Source organism: Tamandua tetradactyla, chromosome 14, assembly GCF_023851605.1.
Source record: "Tamandua tetradactyla isolate mTamTet1 chromosome 14, mTamTet1.pri, whole genome shotgun sequence".
Lineage (NCBI taxonomy): Eukaryota > Metazoa > Chordata > Mammalia > Pilosa > Myrmecophagidae > Tamandua > Tamandua tetradactyla.
The window spans coordinates 437108-457847 of NC_135340.1; the positions used below are offsets into that span (position 1 = coordinate 437108).

Sequence of the window (20740 nt, forward strand, 5' to 3'; positions counted from 1 at the left end):
CCGTTTTTGGCAAAGGAGCCCCACTCCCTCCCCACTACCCCCCATGGTATAAAAGGATCTCATTGTCCCTCTCTGATGTTTTAAAAAGGAACCAAAAAACTGGAATGTACACTACCTGATGGAACTGGACGGCGTGTCATTCAAAATAACCTCAACTACCCCTTCAGCATTGTGAGCTATGCCAATCACTTCTATCACACAGACTGGAGGAGGTGAGCCCAACACTCTCGTGACAGACCTGAAAAGGCAAACTGTTCTGGAGAACATACCAGTTGTTATACAAAAAGTTAACATGTGACTTTAGTAATTCAATTCTCTATTGAAGTTTTTTTGTTATTTCGTCATTAGTAGATGTTAACACCATTCAAATATTACTGCTTTTAGTCTATTTTACTTCATCCAAAAATTCAGTGGTTACTGCTCACACATGACGTGGCAAAGCAGCTTAGTAATGACTATCCAAAAAGGAAGCACAATCACCTAAATCTGATCTTCAGAGAATTAAGAGTACTTCAAGTAATACCATGAGGTACATTACGTAGATACCATGGGGAACATTTAACAGATCCTCAAGTAATTCTAAGGTGTACTTTCAAGGGACTGAGAACCATTTATTTAGACCAATGCTTCTCAAACTTCCATGCATCAATAACACTCTTTGGCCTTATTAAAACAGATTGCTGGATGGACCCCAGCCCAGAATTTCTGATTTATTAAGATCTGGGATAGGGCCTGAGAATTTGCATTTTATTTGTTTGTTTTTTTACTTGGGCAGGCACTGAGAATCAAACCTGGGTCCTCTGGCATGGCAGGCAAGCATTCTTACCTGCTGAGCCACCCTAGCCTGCCCTAGAATTTGCATTTTAAATGGTTCCCTGTGATGCTGAATTGGAGACCACTTTGAGAACCACTGATTTAGATAAATCTTCAGTATCCAAAGTCAAAATTCATTTGGTTAAATTAACTCTAAAAGTTTATTCTAGAGGGCTGCCAAAGATTTTATGTATTGAAACTGAGATTGTTTTCTGTCTAACCACTTAAATGTTTCTTATCTAATTACTGTCCATACATTCATTCTTCCTTTCTGTTACCAGAGATGGGGTTATAGCCGTGAATAAAGACGATGGCCAGCTTACAGATGAGTATCTTCCAGAGCAGCGGTCACACCTCTATGGGATAACTGCAGTCTACCCCTATTGCCCAGGAGGTAAGCGAACATGCTTCGGGTGCTCCCACGGGTTGGCGTGGTGGGAAAGGACACAGGATGATGATGACTGTGGTTTCTGGCCCAGAGACAGGCTGTTCCCCCTAACGCTGCCCACAGTCTGCCCCAGCCAGGCCACTTTGAACCAGAAAGTGAACAGCCCTTGCATGGAGGCCAGACTTCTACTTTAACTCGATCTAGCTTGACTATATGGGAAATGAAGATGGTCAGCACAGTGAGGTCTTTCCCCTTTGAAGGACTTGCTGTTCCAATTCTGGGTTACAAAATACTCAGCCACTCCCCCTACAACTTTACTCTCCCCTTACAGGAAGAAAGTAAATGTACGTTCTAAAGGAGGACTTGGGAGTTTACCACCAGAATCCTGACCCTGAAGAACATCTACTTGCAAATAAAGGCAAAGAAAGTGAAAAGGAATTGCCTGTTAGAAATTCCTGGACATACAAGATGAACATTTTTAATACAAAAAAAAAAAAGATGAAATGTATTTTGTGAAAAATTCATACCTCAATCTTTACTACTGTATTTTTAAAAGCAAAAGTTGCTATTACAAGTTTAAAAAAAAAAGAAAAGAATTTTAATTGTTGCTTTTATTAAGGTAACTTCTTATATACATTTGTATCATATTTAAAAGGTCAGATTTCTTAAAGCCAGAACCAATTAGAGTATGTTTAGAACCTGAATCCGATTTTTGCTATGGATTCTTTCTGGCCAGACTAAAGCACACATCGGTGTAAACATACAATCCTGAAGATCCAACCCTTGATGTAGTTAGAGAAGGCTGTGCACAACTGACGGGAAAGAACCAATTTATTTATCGTTTCCCAACAAAGAGTTCTGTGCTTTTCTATTTATATTAAAAGGTGCTAGAAATAATTCATTTTGTATTTTCTGATCCTGTAAGTGCCTCTTTAAATTAACCCCAGAAAGTACTACATTTATAAATACCAAAGATGTATGAGTTCTTAAATTTGCTAAATTACTCCAATAAAATATTTTGTTTTCTTATGACTTGAGGATCTGTATGTCTCTATGACAAAGTTAGGGGTTGGTACGTACCTTAACCACAAAAGAGGAAGCATCGATTATACAGATATACAATAACACGTAGTCCAAAAAAATCCACATTCCCCAACTTTATTAAAGAAAACAGTGATGGTAAATCTCTAGAACAGTCAATCTTTTGGAATTTCCTCCCTTGAAAATGAGACATTTACTTTCCAAACACATGCCTGAAGTATACACGGTTCCCAACTGCACTAATAGGTGAGAAGGCTGAAACCCTAAAATGTTCATCTTCCCACTTTTCCCAGTCTGTGGTCTGTCTTAGGATCAGCAATAATGGCCTGGACAGCGACTATGGCTTCATTAATTTTTGTCTGTAGCTCTCTGAGCTCTTCTATATGCAGCAATCGCAGAATTTGAGCAGCTTCATTTAGTACTGCATCTGTTTCATAAAAACACCACATCATTAATTTTTATAGTAAGACCATTTATTCACTCATACTCCCAAATAGTCAGCAAATCTATAAAAACAATTAAAACAAAACCACTTACCTCCTGTGTCGAAACCAAGAATATGCTTGTCTAAAGCAACAGGCAAGCCCTTTAAAAAAAAAAAGATAATGACATCACAATTAACAGTATTCTCTCCCCTGAAATTTGCAGCATACTAAGAGTTTTGTTTTAAATCTACCTTGTGAGGGATTTTTCCTCCTACAATTAGAAAAGAATGGCCCTGAAAAATATGCAAGGATGCACCATAACCACTGTACTCCTTTAAACAAGACAAAATCCTTGTGCAACAGTGCTCTATCACTACTACTATGGAAGCAGGACTGCTGTTGACCCATGTTAGCTTTAGCAAGCAGCAGCCTATTTAAATTATATACAACTGTACTTTTCAGCTAGCACGATTTTTTACTGGATCATCTATGAATAATTTATTTTTCTAATCTGTTTCATTTAGCTAACCTAGTCACCTATATACTATATCTGTATAGTCACCTATATACTATATCTGTATATAGTATATAGTATATAGTATATCTACAAAGACTGTGACCTTTATGATGCCAAACTGTACAGACTTCACCATAAACATCACATACACAAGGACAGCTGGTCCGGACTTTGTGCTGCTTATATTGTATGACATCATTACCATTAGAAAAATCCACTACCTGAATTTTCAGTGTTACAAATGCTAAGTTGCCACTAGTTTTAGCATTTTTACCCAATTCATTAAATCTACCCTGGCTTTATCTCATTTAAAATCGCTAATAATAACTTATTATGTACACGTTACATAAGGAACAAATGGCTATGAAAAAATGGTAATCAAAATTATGTCAGTTTGGTATTAGAGGATCCAATGTTTCCTTTTGTCTGCCAATAAACCACCAAGAAACAGACAGCCCTGAGATTCATCACATACCTCACATGCTAGGTATGAGAACATCAAACTGTCAGGTTCTCCGCTGCATTATTACAGGCTGATGGTTTTTTGAAGACAGCTCTAAAATTTAGATTTGGAGCACTGAAAATAAAATTTCACTTTGCAAACAAGAACAAAGAGATCCAGCTATGCCTTTACTTGCACTGCCTTCTAAACTGTTTTGCCATTGAATAAATGAAAATAATTACACCAGAACAATTCACTATCCATTCAAGTGTGCCTGAAATAAGCTGATCTTTGATTTCCAGTGGCCTGATTCATACATAATTAGTGAACCAACAAGAACTTTTAAGAGAAAACTGAGTACTTTCAGAGGCAACTATACTACCCTGGCACTAGTAACCTTTTTTTTTTTTTTTTTTTTTTTTTATTAACGGAAAGAAAAAAAAGAAATTAACACAACATTTAGAAATCATACCATTCTACATATGCACTCAGTAATTCTTAACATCATCACATAGATGCATGATCATTGTTTCTTAGTACATTTGCATCAGTTTAGAGGAACTAGCAACACAACAGAAAAAGCTATAAAATGTTAATATAAAGAAAAGAAATAAAAGTAGTAGTAATAGTAAAAAACAACAACAACAAACAAACCAACAAGCAAACAAAAACAAAAAAAAACCCTATAGCTCAGATGCAGCTTCATTCAGTATTTTAACATGATTACTTTACAATTAGGTATTATTGTGCTGTCCATTTTTGAGTTTTTGTATCTAGTCCTGTTGCACAATCTGTATCCCTTCAGCTTCAATTACCCATTGTCTTACCCTGTTTCTAACTCCTGCTGAACTCTGTTACCAATGACATATTTCAAGTTTATTCTCGAATGTCCGTTCACAACAGTGGGACCATACAGTATTTGTCCTTTAGTTTTTGGCTGGATTCACTCAGCATAATATTCTCTAGGTCCATCCATGTTATTACATGGTTCACAAGTTTATCTTGTCTTAAAGCTGCATAATATTCCATCGTATGTATATACCACAGTTTGTTTAGCCACTCTTCTGTTGATGGAGATTTTGGCTGTTTCCATCTCTCTGCAATTGTAAATAACGCTGCTATAAACATTGGTGTGCAAATGTCCGTTTGTGTCTTTGCCCTTAAGTCCTTTGAGTAGATACCTAGCAATGGTATTGCTGGGTCGTATGGCAATTCTATATTCAGCTTTTTGAGGAACCGCCAAACTGCCTTCCACAGTGGTTGCACCCTTTGACATTCCCACCAACAGTGAATAAGTGTGCCTCTTTCTCCGCATCCTCTCCAGCACTTGTCATTTTCTGTTTTGTTGATAATGGCCATTCTGGTGGGTGTGAGATGATATCTCATTGTGGTTTTGATTTGCATTTCTCTAATGGCCAGGGACATTGAGCATCTCTTCATGTGCCTCTTGGCCATCCGTATTTCTTCTTCTGGTAGGTGTCTGTTTAAGTCTTTTTCCCATTTTGTAATTGGGTTGGCTGTCTTTTTGTTGTTGAGTTGAATAATCTCTTTATAAATTCTGGATACTAGACCCTTATCTGATATGTCATTTCCAAATATTGTCTCCCATTGTGTAGGCTGTCTTTCTACTTTCTTGATGAAGTTCTCTGATGCACAAAAGTGTTTAATTTTGAGAAGCTCCCATTTATTTATTTCCTTCTTCAGTGTTCTTGCTTTAGGTTTAAGGTCCATAAAACCACCTCCAGTTGTAAGATCCATAAGATATCTCCCAACATTTTCCTCTAACTGTTTTATGGTCTTAGACCTAATGTTTAGATCTTTGATCCATTTTGAGTTAACTTTTGTATAGGGTGTGAGAGATGGGTCTTCTTTCATTCTTTTGCATATGGATATCCAGTTCTCTAGGCACCATTTATTGAAGAGACTGTTCTGTCCCAGGTGAGTTGGCTTGACTGCCTTATCAAAGATCAAATGTCCATAGATGAGAGGGTCTATATCTGAGCACTCTATTCGATTCCATTGGTCGATATATCTATCTTTATGCCAATACCATGCTGTTTTGACCACTGTGGCTTCATAATATGCCTTAAAGTCAGGCAGCGCGAGACCTCCAGCTTTGTTTTTTTTCCTCAAGATGTTTTTAGCAATTCGGGGTACCCTGCCCTTCCAGATAAATTTGCTTATTGGTTTTTCTATTTCTGAAAAATATGTTGTTGGGATTTTGATTGGTATTGCATTGAATCTGTAAATCAATTTAGGTAGGATTGACATCTTAACTATATTTAGTCTTCCAATCCATGAACACGGTACGCCCTTCCATCTATTTAGATCTTCTGTGATTTCTTTTAACAGTTTTTTGTAGTTTTCTTTATATAGGTTTTTTGTCTCTTTGGTTAAATTTATTCCTAGGTATTTTATTCTTTTAGTTGCGATTGTAAATGGGATTCGTTTCTTGATTTCTACCTCAGCTTGTTCATTACTAGTGTATAGAAAAGCTACAGATTTTTGAATGTTGATCTTGTAGCCTGCTACTTTGCTGTACTCATTTATTAGCTCTAGTAATTTTGTTGTGGATTTTTCTGGGTTTTCTACATATAGTATCATATCGTCTGCAAACAGTGATAGTTTTACTTCTTCCTTTCCAATTTTGATGCCTTGTATTTCTTTTTCTTGCCTAATTGCTCTGGCTAGAACTTCCAACACAATGTTGAATAATAGTGGTGATAGTGGACATCCTTGTCTTGTTCCTGATCTTAGGGGGAAAGTTTTCAATTTTTCCCCATTGAGGATGATATTAGCTGTGGGTTTTTCATATATTCCCTCTATCATTTTAAGGAAGTTCCCTTGTATTCCTATCTTTTGAAGTGTTTTCAGCAGGAAAGGATGTTGAATCTTGTCAAATGCCTTCTCTGCATCAATTGAGATGATCATGTGATTTTTCTGCTTTGATTTGTTGATATGGTGTATTACATTAATTGATTTTCTTATGTTGAACCATCCTTGCATACCTGGGATGAATCCTACTTGGTCATGATGTATAATTCTTTTAATGTGTTGTTGGATACGATTTGCTAGAATTTTATTGAGGATTTTTGCATCTGTATTCATTAGAGAGATTGGTCTGTAGTTTTCTTTTTTTGTAATATCTTTGCCTGGTTTTGGTATGAGGGTGATGTTGGCTTCATAGAATGAATTAGGTAGTTTTCCCTCCACTTCGATTATGTTGAAGAGTTTGAGGAGAGTAGGTACTAATTCTTTCTGGAATGTTTGATAGAATTCACATGTGAAGCCGTCTGGTCCTGGACTTTTCTTTTTAGGGAGGTTTTGAATAACTAATTCAATCTCTTTACTTGTGATTGGTTTGTTGAGGTCGTCTATTTCTTCTTGAGTCAAAGTTGGTTGTTCCTGTCTTTCCAGGAACCTGTCCATTTCTTCTAAATTGTTGTATTTATTAGCGTAAAGTTGTTCATAGTATCCTGTTATTACCTCCTTTATTTCTGTGAGGTCAGTAGTTATGTCTCCTCTTTCATTTCTAATCTTATTTATTTGCATCCTCTCTCTTCTTCTTTTTGTCAATCTTGCTAAGGGCCCATCAATCTTGTTGATTTTCTCATAGAACCAACTTCTGGTCTTATTGATTTTCTCTATTGTTTTCATGTTTTCAATTTCATTTATTTCTGCTCTAATCTTTGTTATTTCTTTCCTTTTGCTTGCTTTGGGATTAGTTTGCTGTTCTTTCTCCAGTTCTTCCAAGTGGACAGTTAATTCCTGCATTTTTGCCTTTTCTTCTTTTCTGATAAAGGCATTTAGGGCAATAAATTTCCCTCTTAGCACTGCCTTTGCTGCGTCCCATAAGTTTTGATATGTTGTGTCTTCATTTTCATTTGCCTCTAGGTATTTACTAATTTCTCTTGCAATTTCTTCTTTGACCCACTTGTTGTTTAAGAGTGTGTTGTTGAGCCTCCATGTATTTATGAATTTTCTGGCACTCCGCCTATTATTGATTTCCAACTTCATTCCTTTATGATCCGAGAAAGTGTTGTGTATGATTTCAATCTTTTTAAATTTGTTAAGACTTGCTTTGTGACCCAGCATATGGTCTATCTTTGAGAATGATCCATGAGCACTTGAAAAAAAGGTGTATCCTGCTGTTGTGGGATGTAATGTCCTATAAATGTCTGTTAAGTCAAGTTCATTTATAGTAATATTCAGGTTCTCTATTTCTTTATTGATCCTCTGACTAGTAACCTTTTAACATTGTTCAACCTTGCCAAAGGATCAGAGGACAAGATAGTGGGGCCAGTGGCAAAAACAGAGGGACCAGAGTCCAGAATGGCAGCTGCGTCTGAGGCCCACGCTGACAGTGAAGGATCTCAAGGGGCAGGGTGGGGCCTGGTATCAGACACCTACAGCTATTTCTTTCAACCCGAGGACATACTCCACACTACTCCATAGTCAATAAGACTGTGGGGATATTTGGATTTCTGGCACTAAAACTCTAAAAACTTCCCAATAAGTAATTCTTTTTTTTCTTATGGGAAAGGTAGTTATGGTATAGCATTTACAACCTACAAAGGACCAAAAAAGATAATGTTTCAGTCACCTGTACTCTGAATCTTAAACCGTTCTAAAACAGCCCTTCCCTTGGGATGAGCTACCAGCTCATCCAGACACGGACCCACCAAGGTAAGAGTACAGGTTCTCAAAATGGATTGCCTGAGCTCAACCACTTTTCCACTAGGTGACCTTAAACAATTTACTTTTTCTCATGATTTTTTATGTCTGAAACTAGAACAAATGGACAAGATGAAAGAATGACAAATTTCTCTGAGAAACAATGGAGGAAGGATGTGATTTAGGTTGAAAGGGAGAACGTTAAATAGTAACAAGAAAAAGAGTGTAAAAAAAATCCAGTAAATTTCAATCAGTAAATAAATTTAAACTCCAAATGGACATGGTTTATATTGGTAGAATGTGGACTAAGCTCATTAGTATTTTCTCAAGGTATAAAGTAGGAAAAACATGAAGTTCATTTTCACTCAAAAATGATTGCTAACAATTGGATACATCCTGGAATTCCTGCATAAATGTCAATTTTGCTTAAGAATCAAATTCAATCCGAATGAAGCTATCTTTTCTCTAGGCTATTCTAACATAGAAGGAATATCTTAAGTAGATGCATGCAAAACTTAAACCCATGCCAATACCAGAAAAAATTTTCATTATTTAGAATTTATTAAAACATACATACCTCTTTTGTTTGATTTGCTTTAGCAACTGCGTCCTGCGTCAGGCGCTCCTGAACCAAAATGCGAATTGCCTAAGGCAGCCAAAAATACTGTTTTTACTTCTAAAGGCTATATAACTATGATCCTTTCTTCTCCGATTCTAGAGAATAAGGATGTCCAGTTTGTTGAAGTAAGAATTACCTAGTTCATTAACTCTCCAGTAAATTAAAATAAAAAACGAAACTGCTACTACAAATTTTCACAATGAATCTGGAAAAACGCTCATGATGCTTAAAAACATTTTTTGAGTAGGTTATATCTATGCATGATGAAAGAATTTTAAATACAGGATATGTTAAAAATAGGTCTTCTCATTGCTGACCTTCTGCCACTTGGTTCCCCTCCACAAAACTCTACCATTGTTACCAGATTCTTGTACATATTTAAAATATTCTATTAAATTATAAACATATACATCCAAATATACACATAACTTCAGCAATATCCCACCTCCTGTCATGTACCTTTTTTCACTTATTGCAAAATGTTTTTAGACCTTTCAAAGGATGCTCTGTTTTTTTTCATTCATGAGCTTTTTAAATTATGGGAGCCATGTGTATGCATACACATGCACATGCTCAAAAAAGCGAGATCCTTTTCATGGAGATTTAGTAGGGTGAAAATAACTAAAAAAATAGTGAAAACCTGAAAAATTACTTTATAATAAAAACAAAACAAATGCTGTATTTGAAAATAATTAAACCAATTTTTTACAGTGATTTCAAAGATATTAAACAACCCATTTGCCAAACAGTTTATATATTGATTCTTACAGTTGGCCACCCTACTAGGATGTTTTCCATATTATCATGTATTATTTGAATGCCTCCTAAAATAATGCAAGAGACAATATTCAGCTATAATCAGATTCTATAAAGCCTATATACCACAGCTGATTCGTACTTTTTCCCATCAGGTTTTCAATGTCTAACAAAAGCACCTCAACTACACTATGCATTGTCTTTTTGCATTCAGTTTATAATGAAAGATGACATGACCACTGTAGAACTGTTCCAAAGCAATTATATAAAGCAAATTGTACAATTATCTGAATAAGGAACAAGCCTTTGAAAGAGCCAAATTTCACTCAGAGCAACTCTGTCTCTTGACATACAACCTGGGTTGAGAAAATCTAAGTAACCATTAAGCTTCAGCAGAGAGAAATATTATGATTCAAGGATAGAATAATCCTTTCCCTGTTAAAACTGCCATTTAATATACTCAGTTCTAAAAAGTTGGATAAATTATGGCTTGGTTTCTTCTGGATAGAGTGAAATTTAATTACTAAACTTGCTAAAAAGCAGTTAAAAGTCATTTACATGCACAAAGTATCGTTAAATGCCTGGTACTCAAATCAATTTCTAGAGTAGTGGTCTGGGATCCTAAGAACCACACCTACCCTCCCTATCACTCGGCACAGAACTCCCAGGGTACATATATATGTGTGTGCACACGTGTGCATATGTAAAAAAGTATTAGCATTTTCCTCTAAGGCTGTTGGGAAAAGAGAATGAGACAATCTTTGCAATATATTTAGCACAGTGGATGGTGGGTACATAGTAAATACTCTTTGATATTAGTTACTATGACAACTAAAAGTAGATTAAACTGGTTCTGGTTGACCAAGATAGCATTAGATGCTCCAGGGTGCTGTTAACCCACAAAATCTGTGAACAACTAACAAAAACTGGCAAAGTCGGCTTCCTTAAAATTCCAGAAAACAGTTGAGGGCTGAATCAAGAAAACAGAGATTTAAAAATTGTAGAAGATGATGGTTGCTCTTGCGGCCCTCACCCCACTCCCTTCAAGGAGCAGTGTGCAGCCAACCTGCGCTTCCACTGTGGGTCCCTGGCCCTGTTTTGGAGAGAGCAGAGTAACCCCTATGTGCATGCTGGGATGCATGTATACTGGTGCCAATCTATCAGTTGGCAACTTGAAAGGCTGAACCAGGAAGTCAATTCTTGGGATCACCCTCCCAGAACCCGCCCTGCAGGAAGCAGCAGTTTGCAGACAGCTTCAGGAGCTATTCAAGTAGTCCAAGCAGCCTGGGGCAAAGGATTACCCAGCTTTGAGTCAACAGTGGAGCACCCGTAAGGGAGAGAAAGTCTATTTCACAGGAAGGAGAGGAGTAATGCAAATTCCCCCTAAACAGGAGAATTTCTAAGGCCGTGAGCAAGCAGGTACAAGGACAAGATGGAGGTTCAGAAAGACGGCCACTTCACATCACTTCAGTTTGATCTTCACTAAGCAAGAGCACCTGCCAAAGCAAAGCCTATCTACAAAGACCATGAAGGCATTATTGCGTTGTTTTTGTTAGCCTCCTGCACTGAAGAAAATCTCTGTCTTACCACTGGAACAGACAGCTGAGGAAGTAAATCCCACTATAAACACTTAAAACTATTAAAATGCTGGGACTCAGCATCAAGGGATTGAGGAATCTTCTTGAACAAAAGGGAGAAGAGAGAAATGAAACAAAATAAAGAACCCATGGCTGAGAGATTTTAAAGAGTCAAGAGGTTATCCTGGAGGTTATTCTTACGCATTTTATAGATATCCCCTTTTTAGTTCAAGGTGTTATTAGAGAGGCTACAGGGAAGTGCCTGAAACTGTAGAGCTGTGTTCCAGTAGCCATGTTTCTTGAAAATGAATGTATACTGATACAGCTTTCACAATGTGACTGTGTGATTGTGAAAACCTTGTGTCCAATGCTCCTTTTATCTATTGTATGGACAGATGAGTAAAAAATATGGATTAAAAATAAATAATAGGGAGAACAAATGTTAAAATAAATTGAGTAGATTGAAATACTAGTGAACAATGAAAGGGAGTGGTAAAGGGAATAGGAAAAAAAATAGAGGGAACAAAGGTTAAAATCTATTGAGTAGCTGGAAATACTAATGGTCAATGAGAGGGAGGGCGTGATGCAAATGTTCTAAAAAATGATCATGATGATGAATATACAACTATGTGATGATACTGTGAGCCACTGACTGCACGCCATATATGGACTGTTTGTACGCTAAGAATGTTCATGTTTGTATGTTGTTTTGGTTTGATAATACAAAATAAATTAAATTTAAAAAAAGAAACAAAATGTACAGTGTGCAGTAAAAGATTTCAAGACAGACAAACAGGAAATGATAGACCATCCAAAGAACAACATAAAATTCCAAAAATGATCAACAGAGAAAACCAGACTTTGGACTTAAAAAAAAAAGATTCTTAATATAGTCGAAGAAATAAAGGGAAACCAGAGAAAGAATTAAAGGCTATCAAGAAACAATGCATGAGAATTTCAGTAAAGAGACAGAAATTATAAAAAGAACCTAAGCAGAAATACTGCATTTAAAGATCACAATAATTAAAATGAAAAATTTCCTAGAGGGTTTCAAGATCAGATTGGAGCTGCCAGAAGAATCAGTGAACACAAAACAATTGAAGTAATTCAGGCTAAGTAACAGAAATAAAAAATTATTTTAAAAAGCTAACAGAGGGCAGTGCAACACGGACTCAGTGGCAGAATTCTCGCCTGCCATGCCAAAGACCCGGGTTTGATTCCTGATGCCTGCCCATGCAAAAAAAAAGCTAACAGAGCCTATGAGACCTGTGGGACACCATCAAGTGTACCAATACACACATTAGGGAAACGAAGTAAGAAGAAGTAAAAGACAAAGGGGAAGAAGTACTAGTTCAATAAATAAAGGCAAAAATACTTTTCAAATTTAATGGAAGACATGAATATATACATTCAAGAAACCCAAATAACCCCACAGAAAGACTCCTCTCCAGACACACTGTAGTCAAATGGTCAAATGCCAAGGACAAGAGAGAGTTCTGGAAGCTGGAAAACAAAAGCAACATGTTATACACAAGGGAGTCCCATTAAGATTAAGTCATGATTTCTCATCAGAAACCAAGGAAGCAAGAAATCAGTGGAAAGAAATATTTTAAATGCTGAAGGAAAAGAATTGCCAACCAAGATTCGTGTATCTGGTGAGAATAACTTTCAAAAATAAGAGAGAGGTCCGGGTCAAGACGGCGGCTTAACAATGAGCGTGTTTTAGTTCGTCCTCTAGAACAACTACTAAATAACCAGAAACAGTACAGAACAGCTCCTGGGGCCATGTCAGTGACCAGACACACAGCGTACCCCAGTCTGGACCAGCTGGACTGGCTGCAAGCACCCCCCCCCCCCGAACCCGTGAGTTCCCAAAGCTGCAGTGGCCAGCGCCCCTCCCCCACAGGCCACTTCCCAGAGGGGAAAGGGAAGGACTTTACCAGCAGCAGGGACTGGGCACAATCAAACGCCAATTGTGGAACTAATTAACAAATTCTGACTACTAAAAATACGCCCCCAGCTTAGGTGAACCTGATCAAAGCGGAGGTTGCTCATTTTTACCCCAGTGCCAAGGGGGCAGGACTGACAGAAAAAGGGGGAAAAAAAAGGAGACAGAGGTTTTTGTGGCTGTGTATCTACAAAAGCTTGACTGCCTCTGGATACAACGGCAGGACTTTTCAGGCTGCAACTGCCCCAGGCATAGGCAGAAGTGAGCTCTTTTGGGGGCCTGTCTGGAGCCTGTGCCTTCCCCAGGGGAGGGGTGAAGCCCAACTCAGATGGAATCCCTCCATCAAGGAATCCAGACACCAGGGCTTGGTAATTTGAAGCCATTAAAACCAGCCTACAACCTCTCCTGTCTCCACCACGCCCCCAGCCAAAGTTAAAGGTACTGCATCATCTTATGCTGGTGGGACCTGCAGTCAGACAAGCGCCACACACAGGGCAAGATAAGAAAAACAGAGTCCAGAGACTTCACAGGAAAGTCTTTCAACCTCCTGGGTCTCACCCTCAGGGAAAACCGACGCAGGTGACTCTTTCCTCCTGATAGGAGACCAGTTTGGTCTGGGAGAATCTGGCAGGGGTCTATAATACCTAGGTAGACCCTCCTCAGGGTGGGGTAGGGAAAAGCACCATATAAGCAGGACAAGAAACAAGAAAACAAGAACTGAAAAATTCTCCTCTGTTAAACAAAACTTAAGCTAGAGGTCCAGAAAAAGCTGAATGAATGTCAAAAAACAGATAGACAACAAATTCATCCAGCAAGAAAACCCTAGATAAAAGAAGTGAAAGTAATCTCCAGAATAAACTAATTAAGGTAATTAAATGCCTAGACGCCAGCAAAAAATAACAAATCACACTAGGAAAATTGAAGATATGGTCCAGTCAAAGGAACAAACCAACAATTCAAATGACATACAGGAGTGGAAACAATTAATTCAGACTATACGAACAGACATGGAAAACTTCATCAAAAACCAAATCAATGAATTGAGGGAGGATATAAAGAAGGCAAGGAAAGAACAAAAAGAAGAAACTGAAAGTCTGAAAAAACAAATCACAGAACTTATGGGGATGAAAGACACAGTAGAAGAGATGAAAAAAAACAATGGAAACCTACAATGGTAGATTTCGAGAGACAGAACATAGGATTTCAAAACTGGAGGACGGAACATCTGAAATCCGACAAGAAACAGAAACTATAGGAAAAAAAATGATAAAATATGAGCAGGGACTCAGGGAATTGAAAGACAATATGAAGCGCACGAATATACGTGTTGTGGGTGTCCCAGAAGGAGAAGAGAAGGGAAAAGGAGGAGAAAAACTAATGGAAGAAATTATCACTGAAAATTTCCCAACTCTTCTGAAAGACTTATAATTACAGATCCAAGAACTGCAGCGTACCCCAAAGAGAATAGATCCAAATAGACATACTCCAAGACATTTAATAATCAGAATGTCAGAGGTCAAAGAGAAAGAGAGGATCTTGAAAGCAGCAAGAGAAAAGCAATCCATCACATACAAGGGAAGCCCAATAAGACTATGTGCAGATCTCTCAGCAGAAACCATGGAGGCGAGAAGACAGTGGGATAATATATTTAAATTATTAAAAGAGAAACACTGCCAACCAAGAATTCTATATTCAGCAAAACTGTCCTTCAAAAATGAGGGAGAAATTAAAACATTTTCAGACAAAAAATCACTGAGAGAATTTGTGACCAAGAGACCAGCTCTGCAAGAAATACTAAAGGGAACACTAGAGACAGATACGAAAACAGGAGAGGTGTGGAGAAGAGTGTAGAAAGGAAGACTATGAGTAAAGGTAAAAAGAAGGAAAATTAGATATGACATATAAAATCCAGAAGGCAAAATAGTAGAAGAAAGTACTACCCATGCAGTAAAAGCACTGAATGTTAATGGATTAAACTCTCCAATCAAAAGACATAGTCTGGAATAATGGATTAAAAAAACAGGACCCATCTATATGCTGTCTCTACTCAAAGAACACGAGGCCAAGGACACAAATGGACATTTACACACCAATGTTTATAGCAACATTATTAACAATTACCAAGAGATGGAAACAGCCAAAATGTCCATCAACAAACAGGTGACTAAACAAACTGTGACATTTACATAAGATGGAATATTATGCAGCTGTAAGACAGAATAAAGTTATAAAGTATGTAACAACATGAATGGACCTTAAGGACATTATGCTGAGTGTGACTAGCCAGAAACAAAAGGACAAATACTGTATAGTCTCACTGATATGAACTGACATTAGTGAATAAACTTGGAATATTTCCTCGGTAACAGAGATCATCAGGAGATAGAAATAGGGTGAGATATTGGGTGATTGGAGCTGAAGGGATACAGATTGTGCAACAGGACTGAATATAAAAACTCAGAAATGGACAGCACAATACTACCTAACTGTAATGTAATTATGTTAAAACACTAAATGAAGCTGCATGTGAGAATGATAGAGGGAGGAGGGCTGGGGACATAAATGAAATCAGAAAGAAAGATAGATGTTAAAGATAGAGATGGTATAATCTAGGAATGCCTAGAGTGTATAATAATAGTGAAATGTACAGTGTACAAATTTTAAAAATGTTTTTGCATGAGGAAGAACAAAGGAATGTCATTATTGCAGGGTGCTGAAAATAGATGATCATTAATACTTTAAAATGTCACCTTATGTGTGAGACTAAAGCAAAAAATGTTTATTTGTTACAAAATTTAGATTTTGACTAGAGCATTTCCTAATATAACTCATGTAGATAGTTTGACTGAATGTCATAAGTACTTGGAATCTCAGGTAGGACATGAGATTTTGTTGGTTTGTCCAGAGTGATGCCCCAATGAATCCCAGAGTGATTTGATCAGTGACTGGAAAAGTATTTGCAAGCCCCCTTCGGGGAATGGTGAGAGTGGGGAGAAATTCAACTTCCCCAAGTTGCATTCTTGATATTCTCACAAGCAGTGTGGACAACCAAAGCTATAGGCTGAGCTTGGGGTTTGTTCATATGAAACTTAACCCCACAAAGGATAGGTCAAGTCTACTTAAAATTTAGGCCTAAGAGTCACCCCCAAGAGAGCCTCTTTTGTTGCTCAGATGTGGCCTCTCTCTCCAGCCAACATGACAAGCAGTCTCACCACCCTCCCCCTCTCTGCGTGGGACACGACTACCAGGGGTGTGGACCTTCCTGGCAACGTGGGGCAGAGATCCTGGAATGAGCTGAGACTTAGTATCAAGGGACTGAGAAAAACCCTAGAATGAGATGAGAATTAACATCAAGGGATTGAGAGAACCTTCTCGACCAAAGGGGGAAGAGTGAAATGAGACTAAGTGTCAATGGCTGAGAGATTCCAAACAGAGTTGAGAGGTTATCCTGGAGGTTATTCTTAGGCATTAAGTAGATATCACCTTGTTGTTCAAGATGTAGCGGAGAGGATGGAGGGAACTGCCTGAAAATGTAGAGCTGTGTTCCAGTAGCCATGTTTCTTGATGATGATTGAACAATGATATAGCTTTCACAATGAGACTCTGTGAATGTGAAAACCTTGTGTCTGATGCTTCTTTTAGCTACTATATCAACAGAAGAGTAGAACATATGGAATAAAAATAAATAATAGGGGGAACAAATGTTAAAATAAATTTAGTTTGAAATGCTAGTGGTAAATGAAAGCGAGGGTTAAGGGGCATGGTATGTATAATCTTTTTTTTCTCTATTATCGTTTTATTTCTTTTTCTGTTGTCTTTTTATTTCTTTTTCTAAATCGATGCAAATGTTCTAAGAAATGATGAATATGCAACTATGTGATGATATTAAGAATTATTGATTGTATATGTAGAATGGAATGATATCTTAATGTTTTATTTCTTAATTTTTTTAATTAATAAAAAGTTAAAAAAAAATAAGAGAGATTAAGGCATTCCCACGTTTAAACAAAAGCAGAGAGAGAACATTGCCCCTATCTGTCTTACAAGCAAAGCTAAAAGGAGTTTTTCTGATTGAAACGAAAGGACCCTAAATACTGGATCAAAGTGGAACAAAGAAATAAAGACATCCAGTAAAAGTAACAAAGTGGGTAGTTATAAATGCCAGTACAACTCTATTGCATTTTTTGGTACGTAATAAACAACATTTTACATCTTACATTACTTCTAAAGTGCAAAAGAAAAAAGAATGACAAACCTATGGTTTCTGACACACAATATATAGATGTAATTTGTAACAAGAACAAAAAGGTTGGGGATAGAGGAGTACAGGAACAATTTAAATGTATGCTATTGAAGTTCATTTGATATCAAATCAAATGTGACTATTATAGATTTAGGATTTTATATTTAAGCTCCAGGGTAACCACAAAGAAAATATATGAAAAGAAACAAAGAAATGAGAAGAGATTCAAAGAGAATACAAAACATCAAATAAATATGAAAGCAAGCATTAAGAGAAGAGTTGAGGGTCAAAAAAAGTATAAGAATTACAAAGTCAAAATAGCAAAAAGGCAGAAGTCTTGCATTATCCATAGTTACTTTAAATGTAAATGGATGGAGACTAAGTATAGAGTTGCCATATGATCCAGTAATCCTGTTACTAGGTATATAGTCAGAAGAACAGAAAGCAGGGACACAAATAGACTTTTGCACACTGGCGTTTACGGCGGCATTATTCATGAATGCCAATGGAAGGAAGTAGCTCAAGGGTCCATCAACTGCTGAGCAGAAGGGCAACCTGAGGTGTATACATCTGATGGAATATTATGTGGCTGCAGAAAGGAATAAAGTTATGAGGTATGCAATAAGGTGAATGAATCTTGAGAACATTACACTGAGTGAAATAAGCAAGAAACAAAAGGACAGATATTGTATGGTCTCATTAATATAAAGTAACTAAAATGAGCAAACTCTGAGAATTAAATTTGAGAGCATAGGTTAACAGGAGACAGAAAGTAAGCAGTGATTGGGCAACTGATGATTAAAGAGTACAGAATGTTCAATAACATTCAATGTAAAGGTTCAGAAATGAATAGCATAACACTGTATGAAAATTAGGACCTAGATTGGAAGTTCTTAAAGCAATCACATTTATTCCTGAACTTTAACAGTCATTTCTAGATTCTGAAATGTATAACCTGGTACTTTCGTGGAACTTTGGGTATCTGTGTGACACCTGAGACTCAGAGGTGGTGTTCTACAGCTCTGAAAGCCTGCATTGCTCCATAAAGCAAATGCTACCAATACTGAAAAAGAGATCAGATTTCAATTAGAGATATGAATGAACCTGACCTGATTAGAACTAAGGTAAAACAGAATACAGGATAAAGCATGATGATACTGCCTGTATTTTAAAATTTTTAACTTCTATATGAGATCAAAGGAGGAGGTATTAATTTTGTCCAAAATTTACATTTTCTATAGCACACTACCTAATCTGACCTCTCTGGTCAGTGTATTTAAACAACCTAATTACGTGGAACCAAGAATAGGGAATGAAATCTTGTTATTTTGTACAGAAGATAAACAAGTATTTTGAGAGACCCTTGAGGGACTGGAGAAAAAAATGTGGAAAAATTAAACATCTCCATCTGGGGAATTCCTGATCATTAGGAATTCCGAAATTAATAAGTCAAGCCCTTGATCTTGAGGTTTTAAACTTATGAAACTTATTTCTATAATGGCAAAGCTAGCCAATTTATAATTTTGCCTAAGAGTCACCTCCAGAGAACCTCTTGTTGCTCAGATATGGCCTCTCTCTCTCTAAGCCAACTCTGCAAATTAAACTCACTACCCTCCCCTCTATGTGAGACATAACTTCCAGGGGTGTAAGTCTCTCTGGTAATATGGGACATGATTCCCAGAGAAAAGCCTGGCCCTGGGATTGTGGGATTGAGAATGACTTCTTGAACAAAAGGGGGAAAAGGAATGAAACAAAGTTTCAGTGGCTAAGAGATTTCAGAGAGGTCATTCTGAAGGTTACGCTTATGCAAGCTTTAGCCAGATATTGCAAACTGCCACAGTACACCAAGCCCCAACTAACTGTACACCTGAAAACCCTAAAGAATACCCTGGGCTCTATCTAAGGCCCTATAAATTTTTACTTATAAAGTTTATTTTTCCAGAAACTTAGTTTCCAGATTGTTCCTCTGACAGATAAACCTGGACACCCAGAGATACCAGTCTCTCCAAGAGTATCAGCCAATTTCATTCCACTCCCCTATAATGTCAACACACATTTTCAGCATGAAGAAGTTAGAATAGTCATTGCCCAGATATTCCTGAAGATTCACAGAATAATAAACGAGAGGAAGGAGTTGTAACTGAGAAGTTGGGATTTAACAAATGATTATGACTGACTTACTATACAGATATTTCTTTTTAGTTTCTAATATATTTGAACAGTCAGAAGGAAGTACCTGAAATTGTTGAACTGTAAGCGAGCAGCTCTGATCTCAGAAAATGATTGAATAATTAGTCTAGCTTTTATCTTGTGACCCCGTGACTGTAAATACCTTGTGACTGACACCCCCTTTATCCAGTGTATGGGTAGATAGTAACAAAATAAAGACACGCATGAAAAAAATGTAAATAGATTAAACTCTCCAGACAAATGACAGAGACTAGCAGAATGGATGAAAAGCATGACCCAACTTTATGCTGTTTACAAGAGACTCATATTAAATTCAAAGACACAGGTAGGCTGAATGTGAAAGGATGGAAAAAATACACCATGCAAATAGTCACTAAAGTGAGCTAAGATAGCTATACTAACATCACATTAAACAGACCTTAAATCAAAACTATTACAAAAAGTAATGAAGGTTATTATATATTTATAACTGTAGGCCAAATTAGTCAACTTAGATGAAATGGACATTTTTCTAGAAACACACAAACAACCCACACTGATTCCAAACGAGAGAAAATTTCAACAAATCACTCACAAGTAAAGAGATTGAAACAGTCATTAAAAACTTCCTAACAAAGAAAAGTCCAGGACCAGATGGTTTTAAGGGGAATTCTACCAATCATTTCAAGAAATGAATACCAATCCTACTGAATCTCTTCCAGAAAATTGAAAAGGAGTCAGTTTTCCTAACTCATTCTATGACGCCAACATCACCCTAATACCAAAAGCAGATAGAGATACAAGCAGAGAATAACAGACCAATCTCTCTAATACAGATGTACAAATCCTCAACAACAAAAAACTTGCAAATTGAATCCAACTGCACATTAAAGGAATTACATACCATGATTAAGTGAATTTTATCCCAGGTATGCAAGAGTAGTTCCATGCAATAAAATTAATCCATGTAATACACCACATTAACAAATAAAAGGAGAAGAACCACATGATCATCTCAATTGATACAGAAAAGGTATATGACAAAAACACTCTGAAAGATAAGAATAGAAGAAAAGTTTTTCAACACAATAAAGGGCATATATGAAAAACCTTTCTGTAGTACTCAAT

The 20740-nt window shown here is 37.0% G+C and overlaps 2 protein-coding genes across 2 annotated transcripts in view; one reads left to right on the forward strand and one right to left on the reverse strand.

Annotated features, from left to right (window-relative positions):
• Nucleotides 1-2583, forward strand: part of NID2 (nidogen 2) — a 69144-nt gene extending 66561 nt beyond the window's left edge. The window contains exons 18-20 of the mRNA XM_077126757.1: nt 89-212; nt 1095-1207; nt 1533-2583. Coding sequence (XP_076982872.1) covers nt 89-212; nt 1095-1207; nt 1533-1543 — 248 coding nt within the window. The 3' untranslated portion in view covers nt 1544-2583. The remainder of the gene's footprint in view (nt 1-88; nt 213-1094; nt 1208-1532) is intronic.
• The window catches only part of RTRAF (RNA transcription, translation and transport factor), a 36043-nt gene continuing 17646 nt past the window's right edge, over nt 2344-20740 (reverse strand). Inside the window, exons 6-8 of the mRNA XM_077126758.1 lie at nt 8878-8946; nt 2780-2828; nt 2344-2669 (exon numbers count right to left, since the gene is read on the reverse strand). Coding sequence (XP_076982873.1) covers nt 2515-2669; nt 2780-2828; nt 8878-8946 — 273 coding nt within the window. The 3' untranslated portion in view covers nt 2344-2514. The remainder of the gene's footprint in view (nt 2670-2779; nt 2829-8877; nt 8947-20740) is intronic.